The sequence below is a fragment of the Sarcophilus harrisii genome, chromosome 2, assembly GCF_902635505.1.
Source record: "Sarcophilus harrisii chromosome 2, mSarHar1.11, whole genome shotgun sequence".
NCBI lineage: Eukaryota > Metazoa > Chordata > Mammalia > Dasyuromorphia > Dasyuridae > Sarcophilus > Sarcophilus harrisii.
In genome coordinates this window covers 266,494,789-266,522,441 of record NC_045427.1, presented here as the reverse complement: position 1 = coordinate 266,522,441, position 27,653 = coordinate 266,494,789, and the positions used below count along the sequence as shown (strand labels likewise).

The following is a 27,653-nucleotide window of genomic DNA, read 5'->3' as shown; positions in this document are numbered from 1 at the left end:
ATGAGGAAACTAAAATCTCGGAGAAGTTAAAAAATTTCCCCGGGGTCACACCGCTAATAAGCCTCGGAGTCCTAATTCAAATCCATGTCGGGTGGTTCCACTTCAGTGCTCTCCCTACCACAGCGCTTTCACAGAGAAAGAAGCATGAATCGGGTTTCATGTATTAATGCTGAAGTTTGAAGAAAGAATTCTTTCTTCTTTTCTCAGAACAGGACTTTCTAGGAAACTAGTATTTGAGGGTTTCTTATCCAACTAACTCTCCTTCCTACCCGCCCATACACCCCTTCCCTATTTGGTGTGTATTTTGGAATCCCTCAGATCCTTTCCCCAGTGGATCTAGGACTGCCTGACCAACTAGCCTAGAATACCTTACCCTAAATTTTCCTACTCCCAGTCTACTAATTAATACTGGTCCCTCCCTCCCCCTCTATTTTTATTCCCATCATCCCACTTCAGAGTGATGTGGAGTTGAGGAACATCAAGGAGGCAATGAGGTTCAGGGAGCAAAAACAGTGTGAAACGCTTTAGATTTTTATAGGTGTGTCTTTGGGGGTGAGGGGAAGCATAAAGAAATATAGTCATTTTTTAGAGCTAGAAAATACTAGAGATCTAATCCAAATGCCTCATTTTTGCAGAGGAGGAAACTAAGATTCAGAGAGCTGAGTGAATGATAGAACCAAGGGTAGGAAGACTCCATATCTCCTAATTTTTAATGCAGTGGTCTTTCCATTGAACCATACTGTTCCCGATGGGGGAAGGAGCAAAAGACTGACTAGACAGAAACCTGTCAAAAAAACAACAGATAAATGACCCTGATAGAAATTTCTGGCACAGTGCCAGAGGAGATTGGTGGATCTACTTTGGGGAGGTCTACCTACCTTGATTCTATTCCAGTTTTACTTTTTATAATGGGAGGAAGAAGGCCTTGACCATCAGGGTAGTGCTGAGAAGGGGAGAGTTGGTGTCTGTGCCTGGCTGGCTGTAGGAATATGGGGTTGGCTATACCAAGTGAGTTTCATCCTCCTCACATCATTCCTTGCCTCTTAGGCCCTAGGATAATCATGTTTAATACATGGTTACTAGCAATGCAGATAGTTCTGATTGGACCCTGGGATCCAGCGGGTAAGTAATGAGGTACTCTGGGAGGCAGAAAGTCAAATGGTCCAGCACTCTTTTCCTTAGTTCTCCCCTCTGGACCTGAAGATGGGAAAAGCAGGAGTTGGGATGAATGGGAAAGTGTCAATGACCTTGCTCTGTGAGGCTGGAAGATTCTACCAGATTGGATCAGCTCCCAACTCACTGAACCTTTTCCTTCTCTCTAACCAGCCACTACTCAGGTCCAGCTGGTTTGGGCAGGTCAGGATGTTCTAAACCTTAGGGGTGACAGGAGTCATTATTCCTGGGGAGGGGGGGAACTACGTGTCCTCAGGCAGGCTTTAGGAATGAGGAACAGGGGAGGGACACGAGCAGTTACTTGATTCCTGAGGGAAGAGAAGGATCTCCTTTTGGGGATCCAAGGATGTCCAATGAAGAGGGACAGGACAGGAAATTTTCTGCTTTCAGGGGCCCAGGAGTCTTCTGCCATATTCTGGGAAGTACAGCGCTATGATGGCTGGTTCAACAATCTGAGACACCATGAATTGGGCTCAGCAGGTACCTAAAGGGCCTGGGTTAGCTAGCTGTGAGGCTTAGTATGGTGAAGGGAAATTCTTGGGACATGCAAATCCACTTTCCTGGGATGGCCAGGAGGCTAAAGAGGGGTGCTTGACCAGTGGGCGGAACCAATTGCTCTTCCCTCTGAAACATCTCTCTATTCTGCCTTTGGGCACAACCTGGAGGACTAACCTTGGCCCCAGGCAAGGTCTACTAAGGACATCTTGGTAGAGAACTAAAAAGGACCTAATTTTGGTTGGAGGGCTTGTAGTTTGGCTAAACTCAGGGCAGGGTTCCTAGCCAAAGCACAACATCCTTCCCTCCTGGTCTCAGGCTCCAGGCTCCAGCGTTTGGTCCCTGCTACATACTCAGATGGCGTTTACCAACCCTTGGGAGAACCACACCGACCCAACCCCCGAAGCATCAGTAATATTGCCATGCAGGGTCCCTCTGGGAGTTCCTCTTTACAAAACCGCACTGTGCTTGGGGTCTTTTTTGGTGAGGAAAATAACCCTTTTCCAGAGACACTTCCCTGGACAGAAGAATGGGGAGGATTGTGGGAACCTTATTCTCAATACAAGTTCTACTGTCAGGTTTGAGTTTAGTCCCAACACTGGCCTTGACCTCTCTTCAAAGGGACCTAGTGCAGAAGGAATAGGTTTACAGATTCCCAATCCCTTATCCCCTCTCCCCTTTTCTCCCTCTATCTGGAACACAAGCTGTACTTTGATCCTTTAACTCTTCTGCATAAATTACCTGGTCCTTCCCTCTGAGATTTAACTTGGAAAAAAAAAAGAGGAGGGGGCTTCTTTCTGATACAGTGATCAGGTCTTGGGAGGGAAAAATGTTCAGTCTTTTTCCAGTCTGATCCCTAGTTCTTCCTGTCTTCAGGCTACCATGTCCTCTCTGAGGTGGTGAGTGTGGAACGGCCAGGCTGTCCTGCTGAGTTTATGAACATTCAAATCCCTAAAGGAGACAAAGTGTTTGATCCAGATAACACAGGAAATATAGAGCTGCCTTTCCAGAGGAGTGAGTGGGACCTACACACAGGGCAGAGTCCTAACAATCCCCGAGACCAGGTGATTCTAGAAGAAGAGACTACAATCACAAAAAGGTCTCAATCAGGCTCCCAATTAAGTTCAGGATGGTGATAAAAAGCTAATCAGACATTGGAGGGTTTTAGGGGTGGGGGAGAGGAGGAATGAGGGATATTGTTTGTGGGGCTGAGTCACAAATGGAACTCCTGGGTGGATACTTGGTCACCCAGCCAACTCACTACTACACAGACCCTCACACTGCTTCTTATGTCTGTCCCCAGATCAATCAAGTCACTAGCTGGATAGATGGCAGTGCCATCTATGGCTCCTCTCACTCCTGGAGTGATACACTAAGGAGCTTCTCTGGTGGGAAGTTGGAATCAGGATCAGATCCTGATTTCCCCAAGGATACTCAAGGACCCTTCCTCATGTGGCTAGCACCAGACCCTTCCACTGGGCAGCAGGGGCCCCAAGGGCTGTATGGTGAGTCTGGGGAATTTGGAGAGCTGTGGGCTTGGGAGTGGTCTATATCAGGAAGAAAGAAGAAATGGAGAGGGGGAAAGGATGCAGATCAGTTTGGAGTTTGGAATCAATAGGAGTGATAGAGTTTACTTTCCTTTTCTTGTGTTGATTGTAGCCTTCGGAGCCGAAAGGGGAAACCAAAATCCATTTCTGCAGGCACTGGGCCTCCTCTGGTTCCGATACCATAATCTGTGGGCTCAGAGGCTGGCCGAGAAGCACCCAGCCTGGAAAGATGAAGAGCTGTTCCAGCATGCCCGAAAGAGAGTCATTGCCACCTACCAGGTCAGATACCAGCAGCTTCTAGTCTTTCAGCTTCCCAGAAGGGGTAATAATCCTTTCCACCCTCAGGGCAGAGAGCTGTATCACAACTAGAACTCATTTATATGGTGCTTATAGTTTCTTTCTTTCTTTCTCTCTCTCTCTTTTTTTTTCAGTTCAAAGCCAAAAAAAATTTTTTTTAAATTAATCAAACATCATAGCATATAAAATGACAAGAAAAAATGTCCACATGCACACATGGGGTTCTCCCACTAACATAGGTTACCACATCACCATTGGGGCAGAGTACATATACAAAAAACATGTGACCAGAGAACATTCACTTATCTGTAGGGCACACATGTGGCTAGAGTTGCTTTGTTTTTTAAATAATATTTTATTTTTCCAAATACATGCAAAGATAATTTCCAACATTTATCTTTGCAAATCCTTGTGTTCCAAATTTTTCTCTCTCTTCCCTCTTCCCCTCTCCCCAAGACAGCAAGCAAATATGATGTTAAACATGTGCAATTCTTCTAAACATATTCCCATATTCATCATGCTGCACAAGAAAAATCAGATTAAATAGGGGGAAAAAAACAAGCAAACAACAACAACAAAGGGTGAAAGTACTGTGCTTTTATCCACATTCAGTCTCCAAAGTTCTTTCTCTAGTTGTGGATAGCTCTTTCCATCCCAAGTCTATTGCAATTACCTTGAATCACTGAATTGTTGAAAAGTGTCAAATCTATCCCAATTGATCATCAATCTTCTTGTTTCTGTGTACAACGTTCTCTAAGTTCTGTTCACTTTGCTTAGTATCAGTTCATATAAGTCTTTCCAGGCTTTTTAAAAAATCAGCATACTTATCGTGTCTTTTTTAATTTAAAATGTTTATTTTATTTTTAAAAAATAAGGAAAAGAAAAACAGGAAAGGAATACAAAACAAAATGAAACAAAACAAGAGAGAACATTGTCATGTGACCAGTAGAATATTAGGGAGGTATACAGACACACACACACATATAAAAGGGAAGAAATTATGTTCATGAGTGTCCATCTTTTCTTTGCTTCCTTTAAATTGTTCTTTTGTTTTCTGCTCTTCTCTTTTTTAACTTTATTCTTTTTTTCCCCCTTTCGTCCCCCTCCCCACTCCCAAGCAGGTTACAGTTTAGAAAAGATATATTTATATATACATACATATCTTTGCTATCCCTGCTGCCTAACTACTAGTTAACACACACACACACACACACACACACACACACACACACACATACATTGTTATTGTGTACAATATTATATATAACGTTGCTATTTAACACAATTGCTGATGGGAGTAGATTTTCAGAACTATGAACCCTCTTCCCACCTCTAATGCCTCAGTGTCTATTCTTCTTCTGCATCTTACATAATTACTACTTTTACCTTCACTTTGCCCCAATCTTTCTTTTGAACTGCCCTATTGTTGATGTCAATCTTAAACATATGGTATTCCATTTCCCATGTTAAAAAAGAAATAAACAATTTATCCATATTGAGTTCCTTGAAATTGATCTTTGATATTAGCTCTTATATGTTGTTTTCTATTAATTTAGAGTTTGGTTGATAGAAAGTCCTGAAAATCTGTAAGTTAGTTGAATATCCACTTTTTCCCATTCACAATTATAGATAATTTTGCTGGATATGATATTTTTGACCACGGTCTTAGTTCTTTTGATTGTCAATAGATATGATTCCATGACCTTCAGTCTTTTATTGTAGTGGCTGAGAAGTCCTGTTCATCATTGTTTATAGAATAGTATTCCCTTATATTCACACACCACAACTTATTCAGCCATTCCCCAGCTAACGGACATCCACTCAATCTCCCATTTCTCTTGCCTGATTCTTACCCCTCCCAGTCCTCTCTTCTTATTCCCGTTTTCTGCAATCGCCATCAACCTCACATTTCTCTCTCATCTCTTCCTCATACAGAACATTGTCCTCTATGAATGGCTTCCCAGCTTCCTGGAGAGAACGCCACGGCCATATGAAGGTAAGAGGGAAATAGGGACAGGAGCTCAGGGCTGGGCATAGGCTGAGGGAGTGGAGTGTTGGTGTAAGCAAGAACTTATGCAATGAAGAAGGACTGGAGGGAAATGAAAGCTCATGATCTTACTCTATCAGGGTACAAGTCATTTTTGGATCCCAGCATCTCACCTGAGTTCCTAGCAGCCTCCAAACAATTCTTCTCCACTATGGTGCCCCCTGGTGTCTATATGAGGTAAGAGAGGGAGTGGGCTTGTGATGGAGAAAAGCAGGGGTGGAGTTTCTCCTAGAAACGCCTTCTTCTGTCATCCTTCTACCTATTCCCCCAATCCCCATACCCTCTTCTCCTGAGACTGATGACAAGAAAGGAAAGATAGACAACAGGTTAGGAGACTGGAGTTAAATGTAGGGCTGGGAGAACCCTACATTCTGGAAATCTGGCAATCACTGTCCCTAGTATGGATCTTACACAATGGAATGGTGATACCATTTTTTACACAAAGCCTTTCTTGATTTCCTAAATGCCCTACATTTGTTTTATCTCTATTTGCATATGTTTATTTTGTCTGCCCCAGAAGAATGTAATCCTTTTGTAGACAGGAAAGATTTTGTTTTTCTCTTTGTATAGCTAGTGTCTAGCATGTAATGGGGGTGTCATAAATCTTAGTTGATTAATTGATCGATTGATTGTTGAATAACTTTCCTTGAATATGGATTAGAGTTAAAGATTGTATCAACAACTGGCATGCCTAGAGTGAAAGTTAAGGGTTTCTATTCCTTTGCCATCCAATCAAATATCAGTCTTCCATATGTAAGATCCTTCTGCAAATTTCCCAGCCCCAGCTTCCCCAACAAATGTCCCACCTCGATCTGTTTCTAATTCTGACTTCCAATAATCTCAGACTACTTTGGATCTTTGCTCCTTCCCCCCATAACTTCCTATCATTATCCCTACTGTTCCCTGTTTCAGAAATGCCAGCTGTCATTTTCAAAACATCACTAACAAGGGACAAGGTACCTCCTCAGCAATTAGAGTCTGCAACAGCTACTGGAATCGAGAGGTTAGCTGGGGACTTGGGGCAAGGAAAGACTGGGGCTCCCAGGAGGTGGGTTTTAGTCTTCTTACTGTATTTGTTCCAGCATAAAATGACAGTTTCCGTTTTCTAGATTCCATTATCCCAGGTTGGTTGTGGGAATGACATGAGCAAGTAAGAGGAGACCTTGGGGACAGCTGTTTTGGAGGGCAAGAATCAGGAAAGGAATGGAGAATTGAAGGAGATTTTAACTAGTTCAATCTAAAGCTTACTAGAACTCTCCAATAAGCATTCCCAATAAATGGCCACCATTCAAAGACCTTCGGTGATGAAGAATCCATAGTTTCTCAATGAAGCCTATTCTTTGCGAAAACTTTTAATTCTTAGGATATTTTTCCTTACATCTAATCCAAATCTGCCTCTGAAATTTCCACCTATTGTTCAAGGGATGAGAAATAGGGGCCAGGGGGACCTAATATAAAGACCTGAGGTGGGGAGGGAGAATGGTCAAGAGAAGGCCTTTTGTACTAAACCTTGAGTATAATGTCCCCATTCAGAACCCAAATCTTCGCAGTGCAAAGGCAGTGAACGAATTGCTCCTGGGAATGGCCTCCCAGATCGCAGAGCGAGAAGACAGGATTGTGGTGCAGGATCTGAGAGGTAAGGAAGCAGCCGGAAGGCTGAGATCACTATGGACTGGATCCAGGGACTAGAGAGGTCTTAGGTCAGGAAAGAAAGGAAAATATTGTGAGGCATGAGTAGGCTGAGCCTCCAGGGTTGACTGGAAAGAAATTGATCTCTTGCCCAATGCCAAGGATGGCTGAGTCAGGGACAAGTCTGTGTGTTCACATTAGTCAGATCTAGGAGAAGGAGTAAAGATTCAAGCTCTGGGGATCTTTAGATCTTAGTGTCGATCATGGCCAAGTACACCTTATCTATCAGCTATCAACTCTACCTATCTCTAATTTAGACCATGAACTTTAACTGGATCCAACCTGAAGGAACATCCAGTAATAATAATAATAGCTAGTATGTGTGTGTGTGTGTGTGTGTGTGTATATATATATGTATATGTATATATATATATACACACACACATATATATATACATGTGTGTGTGCAGATGTGTTAATATACTGTACTATACATAGTATATGCTAGTTATATATATGTATGAGATATATACATATATGTATACATACATATATACATAGGTTTGAAAAGTATTTTACAAATATCATCTCATTTTTCACCCTATAACGAAACCTCTAGATGCTATTTTTATCCTCATTTTACAGATGAGGAAACTGAGGTAGAGATCAAATGATTTGCTCAAGAACACACAGCTAAATGTCTAAGATTGTATTCAAAATCAGATTTTTCTAAATCCAAGGTCAGTCCTCTGTCTATTATGTCCCTGAGTTTCCTATGGTCAGAAAAGGCTGACTCTTCTCTCCCCAGAACTAGGAGAGGTTGGGGGGGGAGGGAGGTTGGGGGGGGGTGTCAGTGACTAAAGACTAAAGAGAAATTAGGAAAGTGAGGAATTGATGGTGCAGAGTCCCCATCAGCTTCTGATGTGGGATTGGCTGCCTCTTTGCTTTTTCCAGATTACTGGCCTGGCTCTGGCAAGTTCTCACGAACAGACTATGTAGCCAGCAGCATTCAGAGGGGCCGGGACCTGGGACTGCCCAGCTACAACCAGGCTCTTGAAGCTATGGGTTTGCAGCCACTAGAGAACTGGAATACCCTCAACTCCAACCTGGAGCCCCATGTGAGAAATACTTTCTAATCAGGAATAGTTCCCCCAGAAAAGCTCTCCTTCCCAGGCCAAGTATACCCCAAGTCAGTCTCCCATTAGACTGCCAATTATCCTGGACCTGTTAGAACCCCCAAAACTAAACTCACTAATCCCCAGAAACCCAACAGTGTCCCAGAGTATATACAAAGAAACAGTGAGCTTTGAACCAAGAGGATTCGTACCCAACAAGAATCAAAATCATTCAAGCAGTGGTGAGAGGGAGAATCAGAAGTGATTACTAAAAAGTCAGTCTGCTAGGAAGTTGTTGTTGCAGACATAAAGTCTCAAGGGTCGTCTCTAGAGCTAGAATGACATCAGTCTCCTACCAATACCCAGAGTTAAAAGTAGGTAATTATATAATTATAAATATATAATATAATTATAATATATTAAAATAAATGTATAATATAATAACTATGATATATAATATATAATAAATAATTATAAACAAATAGAACATATTCATCTGGCAGAGAGAAAAAAAGAGGTAGGCACATATTCCCGAGAGGCTGCCTGTGACCCTGGGGGACATTGTGAGATAAGGCAAGAAGTCTTAGGGAAGACAGCTTGATTATAGGTACAATGTTGGGGAGAGAGGGCCCATTCCTTCTTTTGACCTAGCCTAACCTGTGAGTCTACTTCTTCAACTTCTTCTGCCCCTTAACCTTCAACTCACAAGGGAACAGGCTGACTAAGGACCTTAAAGTATGAGGAAAACCTTTAAGGCAGATGTGGAGAAATCACCTGGAGCAATGTCCTTTCTTCCCAGGTCCTGGAGGCGATAGCCACCTTGTACAACCATAGCCTATCTCATCTGGAGCTGCTCCCAGGGGGCCTCTTGGAGAGTTATGGGAAACCTGCATCTCTGTTTTGCAACATTGTCTTTGACCAGTTTATTCGATTACGAGATGGGGACCGTTACTGGTTTGAGAACACAAGAAATGGGTGAGGGCTTGTCTGAAATATCTAGAGACTTTATCCCCCAAACTGGCCCCCAGTAGAGATATCAAATCCTCCTCCTCTCTGACACAGGACCTTAACCTAGACTTCAGGTAACATCTCCATCCTTTACATTGCCCCTTGGGTGAGCCTTAAAAATCTCCTGACAAGCATGCCCAATACAGGCTCTAATTCTTGTTTCCTTTTATCCCTACCATGACTAAACTCTGAATCCTCAGATCTGATATATATGTCCTTCTCATTCTTTCCTAGCCCTTCCACTTCACCTCATCACTTCTGTGATCTTTTCCTGATATTGGCTCCTGGGGTTATGAAAATCTGCCTTTTCTTCCCATCATTCCAATAATTCTCAGCTTTTCTCTTACCTCCACTTAGGTTGTTCACAGTTGAGGAGATCCTTGAGATTCGAAATACAACCCTCCATGATGTCTTGGTAGATGTTACTAATGTCAGTTCTGATAACGTGCAGCTCAATGTCTTTTTCTGGCATGAAGGTAAATGATCATGGAAGAGGACCTGGAGAGAAGGGACCTTGCAGAGATTTACTGGGAGGAAACTGGGGAAGTGACTGACCATTGTTGTAAGATTATGCTTGGATATGACCTAGAAAAGTGTCTTGGAAGACAAGTCCATCTGACTCAATGTCATGTCCTGTACAAGCTATGAAGCCTCAGGTAGAAACAATCTCAGCAACTCAGTGGTTTGTACTTGGTAGTATTTTCTTGAGAGAGAAAAATTAGGACAGGAAAAAAAAACATAAAAAAGAAGTGAACATAGCATATGTTGATTAACATTCAATCTTCATAGTTTGTTTTTTTTTTCTGGATGCAGTTGGCATTTTCTGTCCAAAGATTATTTGGATTGTTTTGCATCTCTGAACCACTGAGAAAAGCCAAGTCTTTCATAATTGATCATCTCACAATCTTGCTATTTCTGTATACAATGTATTCCTGCTTCTGCTTGTTTTGCCCAGCATTAGTTCATGTAAATCTTTCCAAACCTCTTTATTATCATCTTGTTCATCATTTTTAATAGAACAATAACATTCCATTATCTTCATGTATCACAACTTATTCAGCTATTCCTCAAATGATGGGCACCTACCTATTTTCCAATTCTCTGCCTCCACAAAAAGAGCTGTTACAAACATATTTGCACATGTGGGTCCTTTCCTTTATAATTTCCTTGATATACAGCAATAGTAGCACTGCTGGATCAAAGGGTAAACACAGTTTTATAGCCCTTTGGGCATAGTACTTGGTAATATTTTCAAAGAATTGGGACAGGGGTGACACAAGGGAAGACATGCAATGCAATGAGATCAGTGGAATGTGCAAAGGTGCCCATAGGCAAGCTGGACTTTGGAAAGGAGGCACAATATCCCGATGCCTTTAATGCCCATAACAGAAAGAGACAGAAGGTGAGTGAAAGACAGAATTTTTAGGGAGAAGTTTCTCTCTTCAAGTTTGGATGCTTTTCTTTTCTCTAGGAAACCCCTGCCCACAACCCCAGCAACTTAAAGAAGGTATCTTGCCCCCTTGCTTGAACATGACAGTGATTGACTACTTCAAAGACAGTGGTCCTGGCTTTGGGGTTACTATTATAGCCCTCTTCCTTCTCCCTTTAGGTAAATCATCCCAACCCACTATTTCCCTCATACTCCCTCTATTTTTCTTTCCCTGAGTTTTCCCAAATTATAAGCTATTCCCCTAGTTGTCCCAGAGGCTCTGTCTACTATATCCCAATACACACTAGATGAGTCACCCAAATACCTTTTTCTGGGGTCTGGATTCAAAAATGGTCTGGCTACAGAAGAGGCAGTGGTAGGAGCTCTTGGGAAACTTGGTGTGATGGGCAGGGGACAGGGAGGAAAGGGAAAGCTCATCAGTCCCTGCTGACTCTTCCCTTTCACCTCCTTCTTCCTCACTCCAGTGAGTCTGTTCATTGCTTGGGTGGTAGCATGCTTCCGAGGTAGAGAGTTCAAGAAGCTACAGAAGAAAGAAAAACAGAGTATAAAGAAGGAAATGCCCATGGAGGGAGTAGCAGGTGAGAAAAGGAAAAAGAAAGGGGCCAGGTAAGGTGGGGGTGAATGAGGGAAGAGATCCAAGTGAAATGGGGACGGATGAGAAGGAGGTTAACAGAGGGAAAGAATTCAGGGAAAGGTGAATTCCAGATGGGGAGGTCTTCCAAATGAGCAGGAACAATTAAAGTGACAGAGTCTCCTTGGGGTCTAGGGTAAGGGTTGAAAATCTAGTCTTCACAATTCCAATAGACTTGTGATAGAAGGAGCCATCTGCATCTAGAGAGAGAACTATGGAGACTGAATGTGGATCAAAGCATAGTATTTTCACTTTTGTTGCTGTTGTTTGCTTGGTTTTTTTTTTCTCTTTTTTCCCCCTTTTTGATCTGATTTTTTTTATGCAGCATGATGAATACAAGAATAAGTTTATAAGAATTGTACATGTTTAACCTATCTAGGGAAGGGGAAGGAGAGAAGGGAGGGAGAAAAATTTGAAACACAAGGTTTTGTAAAGTGAATGTTGAAAACTATCTTTGCATGTCTTTTGAAAAATAAAAAGCTCCTCTTCTTATCCCACCTTAATCCCCTTCTCCTCACCAGCAATGGAATGGCCAGGTCCAGGCAAGAGGAGTTGTCCCATCTACCTACAGCTGTTACCAGAGAGATCCCTTCGAGTGCTAGATGAACAACTATCTATTATCCGGACCATCCAGCTCCAGCCTTTACAGCAGATGAACCTGATCCAGTCAAATAATTATGGCCGCCGGGCACTGCTACTCAAGATCCCCAAGGAATATGACATAGTATGGCCCCTTGAAACATCCCTTTTGTCCCCTCTTCCTCACCCTTCTATCCCCGCTTGCCACACCCTTGAGTCTCAATTTCTTTTCAGAAATGACCCAAACTCAGGCCCACTTATCCTATTAGAACCTCCCCTTGCTCAGTATACTTAATCTTTCCTTCCATTGTAGCTATGCTGAGGAGAATTATTGCACCCTTCCCTCATTCAAAAAGTCCCTCAGGATTTAGGGGGATGCTACATGAGAGCCTGAACAAGAAGCCGAAACTAGGAGCACTTCCTTTTATTCTTGTCCTAGGTATTGATGTTCAACTCCGAGGAGGAGCGGGGTATCTTTATCCAGCACCTTCAGGGTTACTGTGCCCATTGGGACCTGGACTTTGGGCTGTCAGAGATCGGAGAAAAAGACCTGCTCAAAAAAGCTGTGACCAAGCAGCAGAGGGGGCATATCCTAGAGACCTTTTTTAGGCACCTTTTTGCACAGGTACCACAGACAGGAGTACATGTACAAAGTAGAACAGAAAAAGGATTGGAGATGAAACTGGAGGTGTCTATTATGTGTTTGCTTTTCTTTTAAGATTTGTAATTGGTTCAACTTCTAGTCTTCAGAGCTTTTCAAGTTTACTCTCCAGCAAACAGAAAATCTCTAAATTATTGGAAAACTTTTGGTTAGTCTTCCAGCTAACAAGAAATTTCCCCTTCTTTGGCCCCAAAAGGAAGGAAAGTAAAATGTAGCTTAGAGTACAGTTGACCCTAATTAAGGTTTGTTGTTGAACTGAAATGAATGGACTCATCATATACATTTTTTCCAAAATATGTATATAACATATCAAATTGATTTCATTCTCAATGAGAGAGAGAGAATTTGGAGCTCAAAATTTGAAAAAAAGAATGTTAAAATTGTTTTTATGTGTAATTGGAAAAATATTTAATTACAAAATATCTGTCTTTCTTGCCTCCAAGACAGGAAAATGATATTTAGAACTGGGTCTTTCCCTAGGCTTGAACTCTTCTCTCTCCTTTTTTCCTCTATTGTCCAACTTTAGGTGCTGGACATTGACCAGGCAGAAACAAGGAGCTGGCCTCCAGATTCAGACTTACCTCAGAAGGTTCGAGAAGCCCTGGCCTGTGAGCTAAGCAGGGCAGAATTTGCAGAGTCCCTTGGCCTTAAGCCTCAGGCCATGTTTGTAGAGGCCATGTTCTCCCTAGCTGACAAAGACAACAATGGATACTTATCCTTCCGAGAATTCCTAGATATCCTGGTCATCTTCATGAAAGGTAGAGGAGGGGAGGTGGTGAACTGGGCTGGGGTTGGCTACACATCCAAACAGCCTCAAGAAGGCAAGAGTTTCACATTGCTCTCCTCCTTCCCCAGGGCTATTCTCTGATTCCTGGGTCTCTAGTCTGACTTATTGCCCTTCCTATCTACTGAGAAAGGAGCCAAGGGACCGCAGAAATCTCAATTTCTTTCCCTATCTTCTCAGGCTCCCCAGAAGATAAATCCAAGCTCATGTTCACCATGTATGATCTAGATAAGAATGGTTTTCTCTCCAAGGAGGAGTTCTCCACTATGATGCGGTAAGGGCAACTCTGGTGTCTGGGATTTAATATGAGTTTCCAGAAGAACAGTGACAGGAGGAGAATGTTAGGGATAGAGAAGTGTTGTTTCCAGCAGGAGATAAAATAAGGATGTCAGAGATATCTGCAAAAAAGTATTATAAGATAGAAGGGAATATAAGTTTACATACAAGAGAATGTAAGAGTCCACAATCTGCAGGAAGTACTACACCTAAAATATCTAAAATAGACTCCCAATCATTTAAAAACTGTCCAGGAAGAAAAATTGCAACATTTCCCCTGGATATCTTGGTACTTGTTAATTCTGCCCACTCTTACTCCAGAGACATACACTATAATCTCTAGGACAATATTATGAATATAATAAGTATTAAATCAATACTAAAATCATAGAGTTTAGTTAAGGAGGAACCTTGGACATCATAATTTTATTATTTATTAATTATATATTTATTAGTTAAAACAATGAACAGATTAGTGAGTGAATGAATTGGATGAATTTAATGAATCTCCTTTGGTCATCTAGCACCCTATTAATCATACTAGCAATAAAGATATTCTTCCTTATCACCAACCCAGCTTTCTTTCTACAACCTAAGTCCATTTTGGGGGGGAGAGGGGAGTTTGTTCTACTGTGGTACTAGAGAACAAATAATGAGCATCTTTTTCATAACTTTAATATATCTGAATACTATTCTTATATAAAACATCCTTCTTTGGGTTAAACAGCCCACAATCCTCTAATCTTCCTGTCTCTTTAATAATTCACTTCCTTCTCAAATTGTAAAAATACAAATTAGACACAGTCCTCCAACACTCATTCCTCAGTTCTTAAAAATTTCCCAGATCATGCACAACATATGATAGAAATCTCTCTAATTATTCATATCAATAATGGGAAAAGTATTGCAAGAATTGGGTTCAAATCCCATCTCTGCACTTGTCTGTGTGACCTTATGACTGAGGAAGTGACTGTTTTGGGGAGTGCCTCAGACAAGGGTAAAAATGCCAAGCCTACCTGCTCAATATACTGTCTTGTACAAAATGATGGCCGTCTTTCATCCCCATCATTAGATCTGGGGATCTCTAGATCAGATCTATATTTTATGAGTGCCCAGTTTCTTCATCTGCAGATTAAGAAGATTAGTTGTAGCTAATAATGGCTAGCATTTATATAGTGTTTTAAGATTTGCAAAGTACTTTACAAATATTGTCATTTCCTCACATATCCACTCTGCTTGCCATTATGGCTCCTGCCAAAGAAGGCTGGTGAAAGTGCTCAGAACAGGAATAAGGCCAAGTATAGCACCAGAAAGGGAGGGAGAATACAAGGAAGGTCGGTACATCAGCCATGCTGTGGGTTCCTGCCAGTGCTGAGGTAGTCATGCTGCTGGAAGCAAAGCTCAGAAAACTGAAACTTCTAAAACTGAAGGGTGTTCTCTAAGGTTATGCAGTTACTCGGTGTCCGAGCTGGGGCTCAAGCCCCCCCTCCCACCCTCACAGGACTCTTTCCACCAGGCTGCCTTGCTTTTTTTGATGGACTATTTCTCCGCTTGATCAAGGTCACCAGATCAGTTCCAGTATTCTGAGCTGTTAGCAACCCCACCCAGCTTAGTGTCAACTGCAGACTTTTTTATGGGTACTTTCTCAGCTCCGCTTCCAGGTCACTGATGATACCCAAGATAATCATCCAGCCTACCTGCCCTGCCCTGCCCTGCCCTGCCTAGGGTCAGTCTGACCTTGCTGGGGGTCTGCTCAGCCCCTGCTCTTCTTGCTGTTTTCAACTAGGTCCTTCATCGAGATCTCCAACAACTGCCTGTCCAAGGCTCAACTGGCCGAGGTGGTGGAGTCCATGTTCCGAGAGTCTGGCTTCCAAGACAAGGAGGAGCTGACCTGGGAGGATTTCCACTTCATGCTGAGAGACCACGACAGCGAGCTCCGGCTCACCCAGCTTTGTGTCAAAGGTAGAGGATGAGGAGGGAACAAAGCAGGAGAAATAGTAATAAAAACAACAACTAACATTTATATGGACTTACTAAGTGCTTTACATCATCATCTCATTTGATTCTCTCAATGATCCTGAGAGACAAGTATTATTATTACTATCTCCATTTTAAAGATGAGGAACCTGAGGTGAGGTGACTTGCCCAGAGTCATAAAGCTAATAAGTGTTTGAAGCCAGGTTTGAATTTAGGTCTTCCTGATTCTAGCCCTGGAACTCTAACTACTGCAACAGACATTTAGGTGCCCTTTCAGGGGAAGAGATCTAAGGAGAAGATGATCAAGCATGTCACTGAGATCTCTCTTGTGAGTATATATGTGTGTGTATATGCAGAAATGTGTATATATATATACATACATATACATATATATTCTTGTGTGTATATTCTGCCATGAGGCAAATCAATGGATTTGAAGTAGGAAGATTTGGGTTCAAATTTCATCTCTTCTATTTTACCTGTGTGACATTGAGAGTGACCCCAGAGAGAGTCCCTGAGGAAGTGACTGCTAAAAGATTTATGGGGCAAGTCAAAGCTTAAGAGAGAAAATTTTGGCTTAGATCACACCTGGTTATTGGGAATACAAGTGAGGGGATACAGTTCTACTCTCTAGAACTCAGCTTCTTAAACTGTAGGTTGCAACCCATATAGAGTCTTGTTACTGAATGTGGAGGTCCAAAAATTATTATTTATTATCAGTAAATGTTTAATTTAATTTATATTCCTATTTTATGTACCTATATACCTGGGGTCATGTAAAAATTTCTTGGGCAAAAAGGGGTCTCAAGTGGAAAAAGTTTAAAAATCTCTGCTCTAGAACATGAGTTGTTAAATTGTATCCTGGAACTTTCGGGCAGTTTGGTGAAGTCTCTAAACCCCATAGGATGATGTGTTTAAAATGCATAAAATAAAAAAATATAGATTGGCAAGGAAAACAAATTATATTTTTAAAGTTATTAAATTAAAATCATGATCCTGGTACCCAGGTTAGGGATTCCTGCTCTAGAATAAAAGATTCAGATGTGGCCAGGTTATAAGCAACATAGAAGGTATCTGGATGGATAGACTGCTGTACTTGGAGCTAGGAATACACAAGTTCTAATCTTTTATCATGGCCCCCAGAAAATGTCAACCACTCTTGGCCTTAGTTTCTTTATCTGTAAAATAGGGATAATAATAGTATTTCCTTCACAAAACTGTGAGGATTAAATTAGCAAATATTATTCAATATTATTACGTTATTATATAACATCATATAGTTAATTAAATAATTTTATTATGTAATTTTCCTCCAAGTACATGTTAAAACAATTCCAAATTTTTTAAAAGTTTTGAATTCCAATAAGTCTATATTAAATTTTTAAAATTTTATTATTAAATTAAATATTAAAGTGATCTACAAACTATACAGCACCATAAACCAACATTATCATTAGAGAACCATCTCTTTCAGAAGAGTGCTAGGAAAAAACAAGGAATATATAATTGTGGGGGATATTATTATTTTTTCAATATTTTATTTTTCCAATTACATATCGAGAGCTTTCAATACTCATTTTTGTAAGATTTTGAGTTCCAAATTTTTTTTCTTTTTCCCTTCCTTACCTCCCTCCTCCTCAAGTCAGCAAGCAATCTAATTATATGTGTACAATTATTTTAAATATAGGGAAATATTATTATTTAAAAAATAAAAGAGAAGAAGCAAAGCAAGAGGTGCTGTATATTGGGTCTGGAGAGAGAAATTTCATCTATGACCACCTGCTGCATCTATCTTGGTCAGAACCCCTAGCGAAACCTATTCATATTTTTCCCCCAGGTGTTCCAGATATCTTTAAGCAGAATATCAATCATCGAGTCTCCTTCATTGACAAAAACCGGACAGGAGGGTGAGTAGAGACTGGGGCTCTGAGATGTGACCACAATTGAGTTTTATGAACTTTCCTGAGCTGCCACCCCTCCTTTCTTCATTGCATAGCAAAGTGGAGACAGCTAAATCATCCCCTAAGGAACTTGCAGTTTGGTACCCTTTTTCCACTACCCCTTTCCTCCCACCACTTAGCCTTAGTTCATAGGATTTATAGCTGGAAAAGAATAGCATTCTGGATTTTCAAGGCCTGGAGATAGTAAATGATTTGCTTGAAGTTAAGACAAATTAGCAGAGTATCAAAAGCACTGATTGGAGACAAAGGATGTGGATTTAAATCTTAGCTCTCCTACCTATTTCTGATGTTTCCTCATATGTAAAAAGAGAAGGTTGAATCACATTCTCTCTCAGACCTATTCTATCTCTATAAAGCTCTCACAGGTAACAGAAGTTGAGCTCAGACCTCTTGATTCCAAATCTAGGTCTCTGTTCACTGCTCTATACTGTCTCTGGATCTATTCAAGGCCTGCCTGCTTCCACTCTCACCTATCTATGTAGTCTGCTGGGATCTCTTAAATATAGCGATAAGGAAAATATACCCCTTTGCTCTTTTCACAGCATGAATTCCAATGGTGTTGAGATTCTATCCTCAGAGACCCCAGAGCCTGGCAGCACTGGGATGAGGAAGAGGTTTGGCAAGAAGTAAGTCTTGGAACCTTCAGCTGGAGACAGGACTCTTGACCCTCTGAGACCCTAACTGTGTGTATAGGTGTCTGTCTGTTTGCTTGGCTTTGGAAGTGGAGTCTCTCCCCATGTTTTCCTTGGCTAATGAAGGGACTCCCATTATTTCTGGGAACATCCCCAGGAAGAGTAAACTCCAATTTTTTCTGTTGCAACCCACATTTGAAACAGCCCCTTCCAACCAAATACTTCCTTTTGCCCCAAGTAATCCATTTTAAAAGTTAATTCCCAGTTGGGAATTCTAAATGTTCTAAAACAAGATGGAGTAACCTGTAGCTTTCAAAATTCAGTTCAAAAGCTATCTTTTACATGAGGCCTTTTCTGATCTCCCTCCAACTGAGAGTACATTTCTTTTCCCTTCAAAGTATCTTGTCTTTATTTTATATATCTACATTTAAGTACATTTTTATTCACATCTTTTATTTTTATACCTGCCAAATTTTCTGCATTTCTACTATTTCCCAGGGAGTTAAGATTTATAACAGAATTTATTTTATGTTTACTCTCACATCTAAATGTTGTTTCTCCTGATACCTTAAAAGCTCCTTGAGGGCAAAGTCTGCTTTATTTCTGTCTTCCAACCACTTTTGCCTAGGAATTGGATGATGAGATTTATTCATTGATTGATTGATTGCCATTCTTCCAGGATACACACTGTTGCTCCACGACTATACACAGAGGCCCAGAGGGAAAAACTTCATGGAGGCCAATTCTTTCAGAAGCTCCAGCAGTTTAAGCGTTTTGTGGAGAACTATCGGCGACATATTGGCTGTGTGGCTATCTTCTCTGCCATCTGTCTTGGGCTGTTCGCAGAGCGGGCTTATTGTGAGTGTCCTTAGGGACAACATCCGAGTAATCTTCCTCCAAAAAAAGGGGTCTCTCAATGAGAATAAGGTACTATGGGGAGAAATAGGAATCCTCCATCCATCTAATCTGACATGGACAAATAGGAATAAGCATTTATTAAATACCTACTGTAGACTAAGCACCAAGCTAGCTCCTAGAGATCCAAACACAAAAATGAAACAATCCTAGCCCTCAAAAATTTTGCATTGTGAGGATACAGTATAGACATAGATGTGTATGTGTATGTAGGATATACACACATATATATACTATATATACATACATACACATATATAACACATATTTGCATATATATATATATAGGTGGATATATATATATATATACATATGTAGGTATGCATATATACACGTGTATGTGTGTAGATACATACACACAAAGTAATTTTTTCTGTGTGGGGGAAGGAGAGGCCCTAACAGCTAAAATGGCAAGAAAGATCATAATTAAAGATGGGATATAAGCAGAACTTTGAAAGTATTTATTTTTAATAGCATTTTACTTTTCCAAATACTTGCAAAGTTTTCAACACTCACCTTTGCAAAACCTTATGTTCCAAATTTTCTCCTCTCTTTTCTCCATCCTCCCTCCCCAAGACAGCAAACAATTCGATACAGGTTAAACATATGCAATTCTTCTAAATATATTCCCATATTTGTCATGCTGCTCAAGAAAAATCAAATCAAAAGGGAAAAAAACTTGTCTATGTCCACTCTTTACCTCAGATTACGCCTTTGATTTACCAAGCTCGGGCATCTCTCAGACTACACTTGTGGGTCTCATTCTGTCCCGAGGGACGGCATCCAGCATCTCCTTCATGTTCTCCTACATCCTGCTCACCATGTGCCGCAACCTCATCACCTTCCTACGGGAGACCTTCCTGAACCGCTACGTGCCCTTTGATGCTGCAGTGGATTTCCACCGTTGGATTGCTATGGCAGCTGTCATTCTAGCTAGTAAGTGACCCTTGAAAGCACTCAGACTCCCCCTTTTCCTTCTTCTTCTTTTACTCTCCATTCAAACTTATGCTTTGGGTCTCAACTTTGACAAGAGTAGTCCCCAAGTTGCCTCAAGATGACCTTGGTGTTAGGCTTAGAAATGGCAAAGGAAAAAGGGAAAAAGTCATAAAAATTTTTAGGATCACATATTCAGAGCTAGAAGTGATCTTTGAAGCCAACCACATCATTTTACAGATGAAAAAGCTGAAGAAATAGAGAATTTAAGTGATGTTTGATTCCGTAGTGTCTGAGGTTATATTTGAATCCAGATTTTTCTGACTGCAAATCCAAGGCTCTGTTCACTATTCCTCACTGTCTCTACTATTTATGTCTCTAGAATATATGGGATGTGTTTCTAATTAATCTCCTATTGTCTTTCTGTCTTAAATCTTCCCATTTCTCTGGCTCTATCATTCTTTCACTTTTTCACTCATTTCCCCTTCTATGTCTCTAATCCCGAGTCTGTTTTTCACAGTTCTGCACAGTGCTGGCCATGTGGTAAATGTCTACATCTTCTCAGTCAGTCCACTCAGCGTGCTCTCCTGCATCTTCCCAAATGTCTTTGTGAATGATGGGTCAGTATAGATAAAGACAATCCTAGAGTCAAATGAGAATTATCATAAGAGGCTATAAGATAACTCGTACTCTTGGTGGTTTCTGGAGGTGGGAGAAAGTACAGGAAACCTCTACCTATTTGTCCAACCAGCTTTGTGAGGGTCACTGGGCTCCTAGGGGAATGTGGAAAGAAATCTTTGAGGAGTAACACAATGGAATTGCCTCTTTTTTTTTTCAAGTGGAAGCAACTTTGTCTCTTTGGGCTGAATGGCTAGCAATGTTTTTGTTGTTGTTCTTTTGGATTTGTTTGTTTTTTTTTTATGGGGCAGAGTTGGATAATTTGTGCTCTTCCTTTGGTTCTCTTTGGAACCAAAGGAAGAAAGCCATGGGAACTTGGCAAGTATGTCTGGCATTTTGGATTTATCACCTGTACTTGTAGAGCTGCCCCAGCTCTCATCCTGGGCTAATTACCTTGGATCTTATTATCCCTCAATTCCATCCCTCTCTCCCTAAGCCACTTATAGGGTATCAGATGGTCTGGAGAGAGAGAGAGAAAGACACACACACACACACACACAGAGACAGAGAGATGCAGAGACAGAGGGAGAGAGGAAAAAACAAGGTTGAGGCACTACTTCTTTCCCCGAAGTACCTTTATAGGATAGAGAAAAGGAATTCTTTGTGAAGATAAGGAGTCTAGCCAGGTTTTAGCAGTTAGGGTTGTAAAAGAAAGAGGCAATTTTTATAACAAGGGCCAGACCTGAACCCCTTCTGCTAGATGAGGCTTTACTCTCCATGTTTTGAAGCTCAGTCTCTCTTTTTCCATCAGGTCCCAGCTGCCCCAGAAGTTCTATTGGTGGTTCTTTGAAACTGTTCCAGGTAAGGAGCAGAGTGGTATAAAATGCTGATAACAAGAAGGTAGAGGTAGATATGTGAACCTCAGATTCTCTATTTATAAAATGAGTGGATTGAACTAGGAGATTTCTAGAGTATCTTCCAAGCCTAACATTCTGTGATTGTAAGGTTTGTGTTTCTTGGTGTTTGTATACCCGTCTGCAAGGATAAGGGAGAAAATTAATGGGATCCTCAAATGTCTATCCTTCATTTTGGGGGGACAGACTCATTTGTCCATCTCAGTGGGAATAGAATGACTGAAGACTAAACCTACATAGGGTCCACTTAACTATAACTATAAACTAGCAGTCAGGATATATTTACTGGGGGAAAGGGATCTTTTTAAACTCAAAATAGGACAAGATAAGGGAGGCTCAGTCATAGAGGTCAGGATAAGGTCATTTCTTCCCTTCTCTTCATCTTCCCTAGGCATGACAGGAGTGCTCCTACTCGTGGTTCTGGCCATCATGTATGTCTTTGCCTCCCATCACTTCCGCCGACGCAGTTTCCGGGGCTTCTGGCTGACCCACCATCTCTACATTCTATTTTACATCCTGGTGAGGGGGACTTGATTGAGGCAGAATCTCAGTGAAAGAAATGGGTTTCCCAAAAAGAGTACAGAATGGACAAAGGGACTTACCACTTCTAGGGTCTGGTCATAGTAGAAACATGATAGAGACTCAGGGGTCCTCATGCTTGAAATCAGTCTTGAATACCCTGGCAGGAGCCTTGGTGAGGATGGAGAAGGGACAGAGCTCAGGGATACCAGTGGGTCTGAACTATACCAATGAGATTTTTTTCCTCAGATCATCATCCATGGTAGTTTTGCACTGATCCAGTTGCCCCGTTTCCACATTTACTTCCTGATTCCAGCTATTATCTATGGTGGGGATAAGCTGGTGAGCTTGAGCCGGAAGAAAGTAGAGATCAGTGTGGTGAAGGCTGAGCTGCTGCCTTCAGGTATGGGGCTCTGCCTGGGCATGGAAGCTATGGACATAGATAAGGGTAGGACTGCTGGAGGACCATGGGAAAAGGATCTCATGGATTCACAGAACTCTACAAGAACTTCACTCTTGCACTGTCCCTAAATAGTGTCTCTTGTAGAGACACTTTTGGAATTGGGCTTAAATTCATGACAAGAAAGATAATTGATAAATTGATAAATAATAGACTGAAATAAGTTGTAGACTAGAAAATGTAAAAATTTATGTATCTATACCAATCAATTCTTATTAGTAAGTGCTTAATATACACCAGGCTTCAAAAAAAGGCAAAAAGCAATCCTATCTCTAATTATTTTTCAATCGGGAGACTAGATAGAAGGAATTAGGTACATATAAGATATATTATGAGGAAAGGGACAAGTCAGAGCCCCTTATATTCCTCCTTTTATCACCTCCACCCCTCCTCACACATATTTGGTAATGATGATGAAATGATTCAGAGAGAACTCTTAACAATCTCTTAGGAGTCTGGGGTTCCCCATGTCCTAATATCTTAGTCTTAGGAAATTAGACCTGGTAAACCCTAATGGGAAGAACTGATAGAACATAGGTTTTCTGAAATCTCCAAGTAGTTGGATCATCCCGTTAGATAGAAGTGTCTTGAAGCAGGGGACTATTTGGTCTTTTTTATCTCATAGTGCCCCACATAGTGCTTGACACATAGAAAGTAATTAAGTATTTGTTGATTGATTAGTTGATTGAGTAAATAAAGAAAAAATGAACCAATGGCCTCAGTCAACATGCCTACTTCCCTGGCCAGCTTTTGCTCTGAAATTTCTCTGGCTTCTCATGGTTTGTAGGGATGAGAAAGGATCATTGTCAGCATTCACCTATGAGAGAAATTCCTAAGGATACCTTCTGTTCTTTTTCATAATAGTTCTTTGATTAATGTTTGTTGGATTATATTAACCTCTATCCTCTCCCTTTCCCACCAGGTGTTACCCACCTGCAGTTCCAAAGGCCCCAGGGCTTTGAGTACAAGTCAGGGCAATGGGTACGTATTGCCTGCTTGTCCCTGGATACCACAGAATACCATCCCTTCACACTCACCTCTGCACCCCATGAGGATACGCTCAGTCTGCACATCAGAGCTGTGGGGCCCTGGACCATACGACTTAGAGAAATCTACTCACTTCCACCAGGAAACAGCTGTCCATTATATCCTAAGGTATCCCTCTCCCTCCTTGTTTCTGTGGGCCAGAAATGCCAAACACTTTCAAGATCCTTTCACCATACCCTGGATTTAATGATATGAGGTTCCTCAAAGATTATTTCTAGCTTCAATCCAGGTCCAACTGCTCCAGATGTTCTAAGATACTACATATCCTGGATCAAGCAAAGAGAAAGCAGGGGTGTCTCATTAAAGCCAATCCTATACTAAGTCTCCTCTTACTCTTCCTTTCCCATTTCTGACCTCACTGCTAGGTTTTGTAGCCTGACTTTTCTTATCTTCCTCTTCCTCCTGGCAGCTGTACCTGGATGGCCCATTTGGGGAAGGCCACCAAGAGTGGCACAAGTTTGAGGTATCTGTGCTGGTGGGTGGGGGCATTGGGGTCACCCCATTTGCCTCCATTCTCAAAGACCTGGCCTTCAAGTCATCAGTCAATAGCCAACTGCTCTGCAAGAAGGTAAGTCTTTCTCCAGCCCCATCTAGGCTGAAGAGAGAAAATTATTTCCCCTAATTGTTTTGGGATGACATGTAGTTATTCTAGTTAATCGTGGCAAATTTACATTTTTCAATTCAATTCAACAAATATTTTTAAAGGCACTAACATTGTGCCAGATATTCTCCCATGGATATAGAGAATAAAAACTCAAGGAGTTTGCATTTATTTGGGATAGTAAAAGAAAAGTGCCAAAAGGGAAAAGAGGGGACATAAAACCTGAAATTTCTCTGCTGCTGACATCTATTGTCTAGGTACTTCTTCCTTACTCCTTTGCCATGGGAGGCTAGTGGGTTGTCATGGGTACTTATTAGGGCATCCTAGTCTTGGGATCCCCTTGGGTAACAGATTCATCATGTATGACCTTGGTGCCCCAAGATCTACTTCATCTGGGTGACAAGGACACAAAGACAGTTTGAGTGGCTGGCAGACATCATCCGGGAGGTGGAGGAGAATGACCTTCAGGAACTGGTTTCTGTGCACATCTACATCACCCAATTGGCTGAGAAGTTTGACCTTCGGACCACCATGTTGGTGAGGGCTGGCTGGGGGACAGGTCTGCACAGCTTTGATCTGGCTTACTTTTCTATCCCTCTTCCCTCCCCTGACTCTGCCTTTCACTCCAATCTCAGCTTCCTTTTCTTGTGCTCCATCTTTGGGTATAACCTGAGTCTTTCCCTTCCTCTTAGTACATCTGTGAGCGGCACTTCCAGAAGGTGCTGAACCGGAGCCTCTTCACCGGCCTGCGCTCCATCACCCACTTTGGTCGCCCTCCTTTTGGCCCATTCTTCAACTCACTGCAGGAAGTCCATCCAGAGGTGAGTCCCTAGCCCCCAACTCTGAAACCTTGGGAGAAACTCAATTCCATTCCCACCTTTGAACTGCCATCAGATGGATAGAGATTTCTTGGCTCCCATTTGTATAGGGTGCCGTCTACAATTTGGAATTTCTATTATTATCCCCTGCCTCCACCCCAACCAATCCTCCAAGTTTGGGGTCAGGTCTTGTTCACTCTGCATATGATATCAACACCAGGAAGCCATTTCCTCCTTGAGGAGTCTGTATCCCTAAACCTGTGCATCTCTCTCCCCTCCAAACTACCCCCAGGTGCGGAAGATTGGGGTGTTTAGCTGTGGTCCTCCTGGCATGACCAAGAATGTGGAAAAAGCCTGTCAACTTATCAACCAACAGGACCAGGCTCACTTTATACATCATTATGAGAACTTCTGAGCAGCTCCATTTGGGTCCTGGAGATTGTACAAAACTTCATAAAGGTTCAGAACCTGGCCCCAACCCCACCATGCTGCATTTCTCTCTCTCCCTCTCCCCTACTTCTATCTGTCTCTCTGACTTTGACTCTTTCTCTTTCTCTCTCTCTCTGTGTCTTCTTTTCCCTTTCCTTCTATTTCTCCCTCTTCCTCTATCTCTCCCTTTTCTTCTCTCTCTCTCCCTCCCTCTGTATCTCTCTCTTTCTCTCTCCCCTTTTTCCTCTCTCCCCCCCTCCCTTCTCTCTGTCTCTCTGTCTCTCGCTCTCCCTCTCTTTCTTTCTCTCTGACTCTGTCACATACATATAATCTCCATCTCTATCATTTCCATCTCTCTCTAGATCATCTTCATGACACTTTTATGTTCCAGCCTCCACTGAAAACCTGAAGCTTTATCTCCAGCTCCCACTTGGAGCCATCTGAGCATCTGATCAGTGAACATTCAACATAACTAGCCTGTCCCAGACCCGTTTTGCTGCTTGACTATCTTCATGTCAATAGTGCACATCCATGTCACCCTCTTCCTAGCCCTTCCCCATTATTGTCCTCTCTTTCCCTCTGGGCAAGATAAAATCAGCATTACTGCTAATGGAAAGAAGAGGTCAATTAGTTGCCCTATGGTTCCATTCATTATTCTGGTGACCTCCTAACCCAGACACCCTTCCCTGTCTATTACTCTCCTATATGTGTTATTTTCTCTCATTAGAATGTAAGCTTCTTGAGGGCAGGGACTGCTTTTGTTTTCGTATTTATAATAGGAGTTGGCACACAAGATCTCAATAAGTATTTTTTTACATTCATTTAAAGAAGTAACATTTGATCTGATCCTTGACAGATGGATAAGGTTTGCCCATGCTACTGCTGCTCCCAGGCTAGCTTTCCAAAGTAGTTATTTTCTAGTGTAATTAAAATAGCAATAGACTAGAAATTAGGAGGATTGTTCCAAGGCAATCCCAATAAACTTTGGATACAAAATGCCACCTGCATCCAGAAAAAGAATTATGGAGATTGAATATAAATCAACACATGCTATACTCACTTTTTTTTCTGTTTTTTTCTCTCTCCTGTGGTTTTCCCTTTTGTTCTGATTTTTCTCTCCCAACATGATTCATAAAGAAATGTGTATTAAAAATTTAATATACATGTATAACCAGAAAAATGAAACAATAAAGAAAAATTAAAAAAAAAAAAGAAATTAGGAGAACTGGGCTCCTCTCCTAACTCTGCCCATATGTGGATAGCTGGAAGAGGGCTATGTGGCCTTAGGTGAATCACATAACTTCAATTATTGAACTTATTTCCTCATTTGTACCATGATAGCAACAATACCTAGACAATCTCCCTTAAACCATCATGCATCTAGTAGGATTTAATGTGAAATATTATGTGAAAACATTCTAAGCAGTTCAAAATGCTGCAAAATATTTTATTACAAAATATGTCAAGTATTGCAATTTCCTTTCCATGCACATGCATCTACCTAACTCTAATGCCCATTACCCCTAACCTACACTATTAGAACAATCTCCTACCTGGTCTCTGTTTTTAGTCTCCTCTACTCCTTCTAATTTAATTTAGGCATGAATCTCAGATGAAACTCCCTAAAGCACACTTTACTCATGGTATTGCTGTTCTAAAAGTCTTCCATGTCTCCTTGTTACTTATTAAATTAAAGGCATTGACATTCTCCAATTGATAAATGGTCAAAGGATATGAACAGACAATTTTCAGATGAAGAAATTGAAACTATTTCTAATCATATGAAAGGGTGACTATTGTTCAGAGAAATGCAAATTAAGACAACTCTGAGATACCACTACACACCTGTCAGATTGGCTAGAATGACAGGGAAAGATAATGCGGAATGTTGGAGGGTATGTGGGAAATCGGGACACTGATACATTGTTGGTGGAATTGTGAATACATCCAGCCATTCTGGAGAGCGATTTGGAACTATGCTCAATAAGTTATCAAACTGTGCATACCCTTTGACCCAGCAGTATTTCTACTGGGCTTATACCCCAAAGAGATCTTAAAGGAGGGAAATGGACCCACATGTGCAAAAATGTTTGTGGCAGTTCTCTTTGTAGTGGTTAGGAACTGGAAACTGAGTGCA

The 27,653-nt window shown here is 41.3% G+C and overlaps 1 protein-coding gene across 1 annotated transcript; it reads left to right on the top strand.

The window, feature by feature from the left end:
• Window positions 1–1,526: 1,526 nt before the first annotated feature.
• Window positions 1,527–25,601, top strand: DUOX2 (dual oxidase 2). The gene is made up of 32 exons (XM_031949287.1): window positions 1,527–1,653; window positions 1,987–2,151; window positions 2,545–2,732; window positions 2,972–3,173; window positions 3,328–3,494; window positions 5,448–5,508; window positions 5,640–5,736; window positions 6,472–6,562; window positions 7,093–7,195; window positions 8,143–8,306; window positions 9,103–9,278; window positions 9,669–9,787; window positions 10,783–10,920; window positions 11,226–11,339; window positions 11,914–12,116; window positions 12,411–12,596; window positions 13,159–13,390; window positions 13,597–13,690; window positions 15,479–15,654; window positions 17,507–17,576; window positions 18,173–18,256; window positions 18,942–19,120; window positions 19,883–20,113; window positions 20,631–20,730; window positions 21,540–21,589; window positions 22,034–22,161; window positions 22,411–22,564; window positions 23,544–23,776; window positions 24,078–24,236; window positions 24,651–24,806; window positions 24,962–25,090; window positions 25,380–25,601. The coding sequence occupies exons 1-32, from the start codon at window positions 1,527–1,529 to the stop codon at window positions 25,500–25,502; spliced, it is 4,599 nt and encodes a 1,532-aa protein (XP_031805147.1). The 3' UTR covers window positions 25,503–25,601.
• Window positions 25,602–27,653: the final 2,052 nt, after the last annotated feature.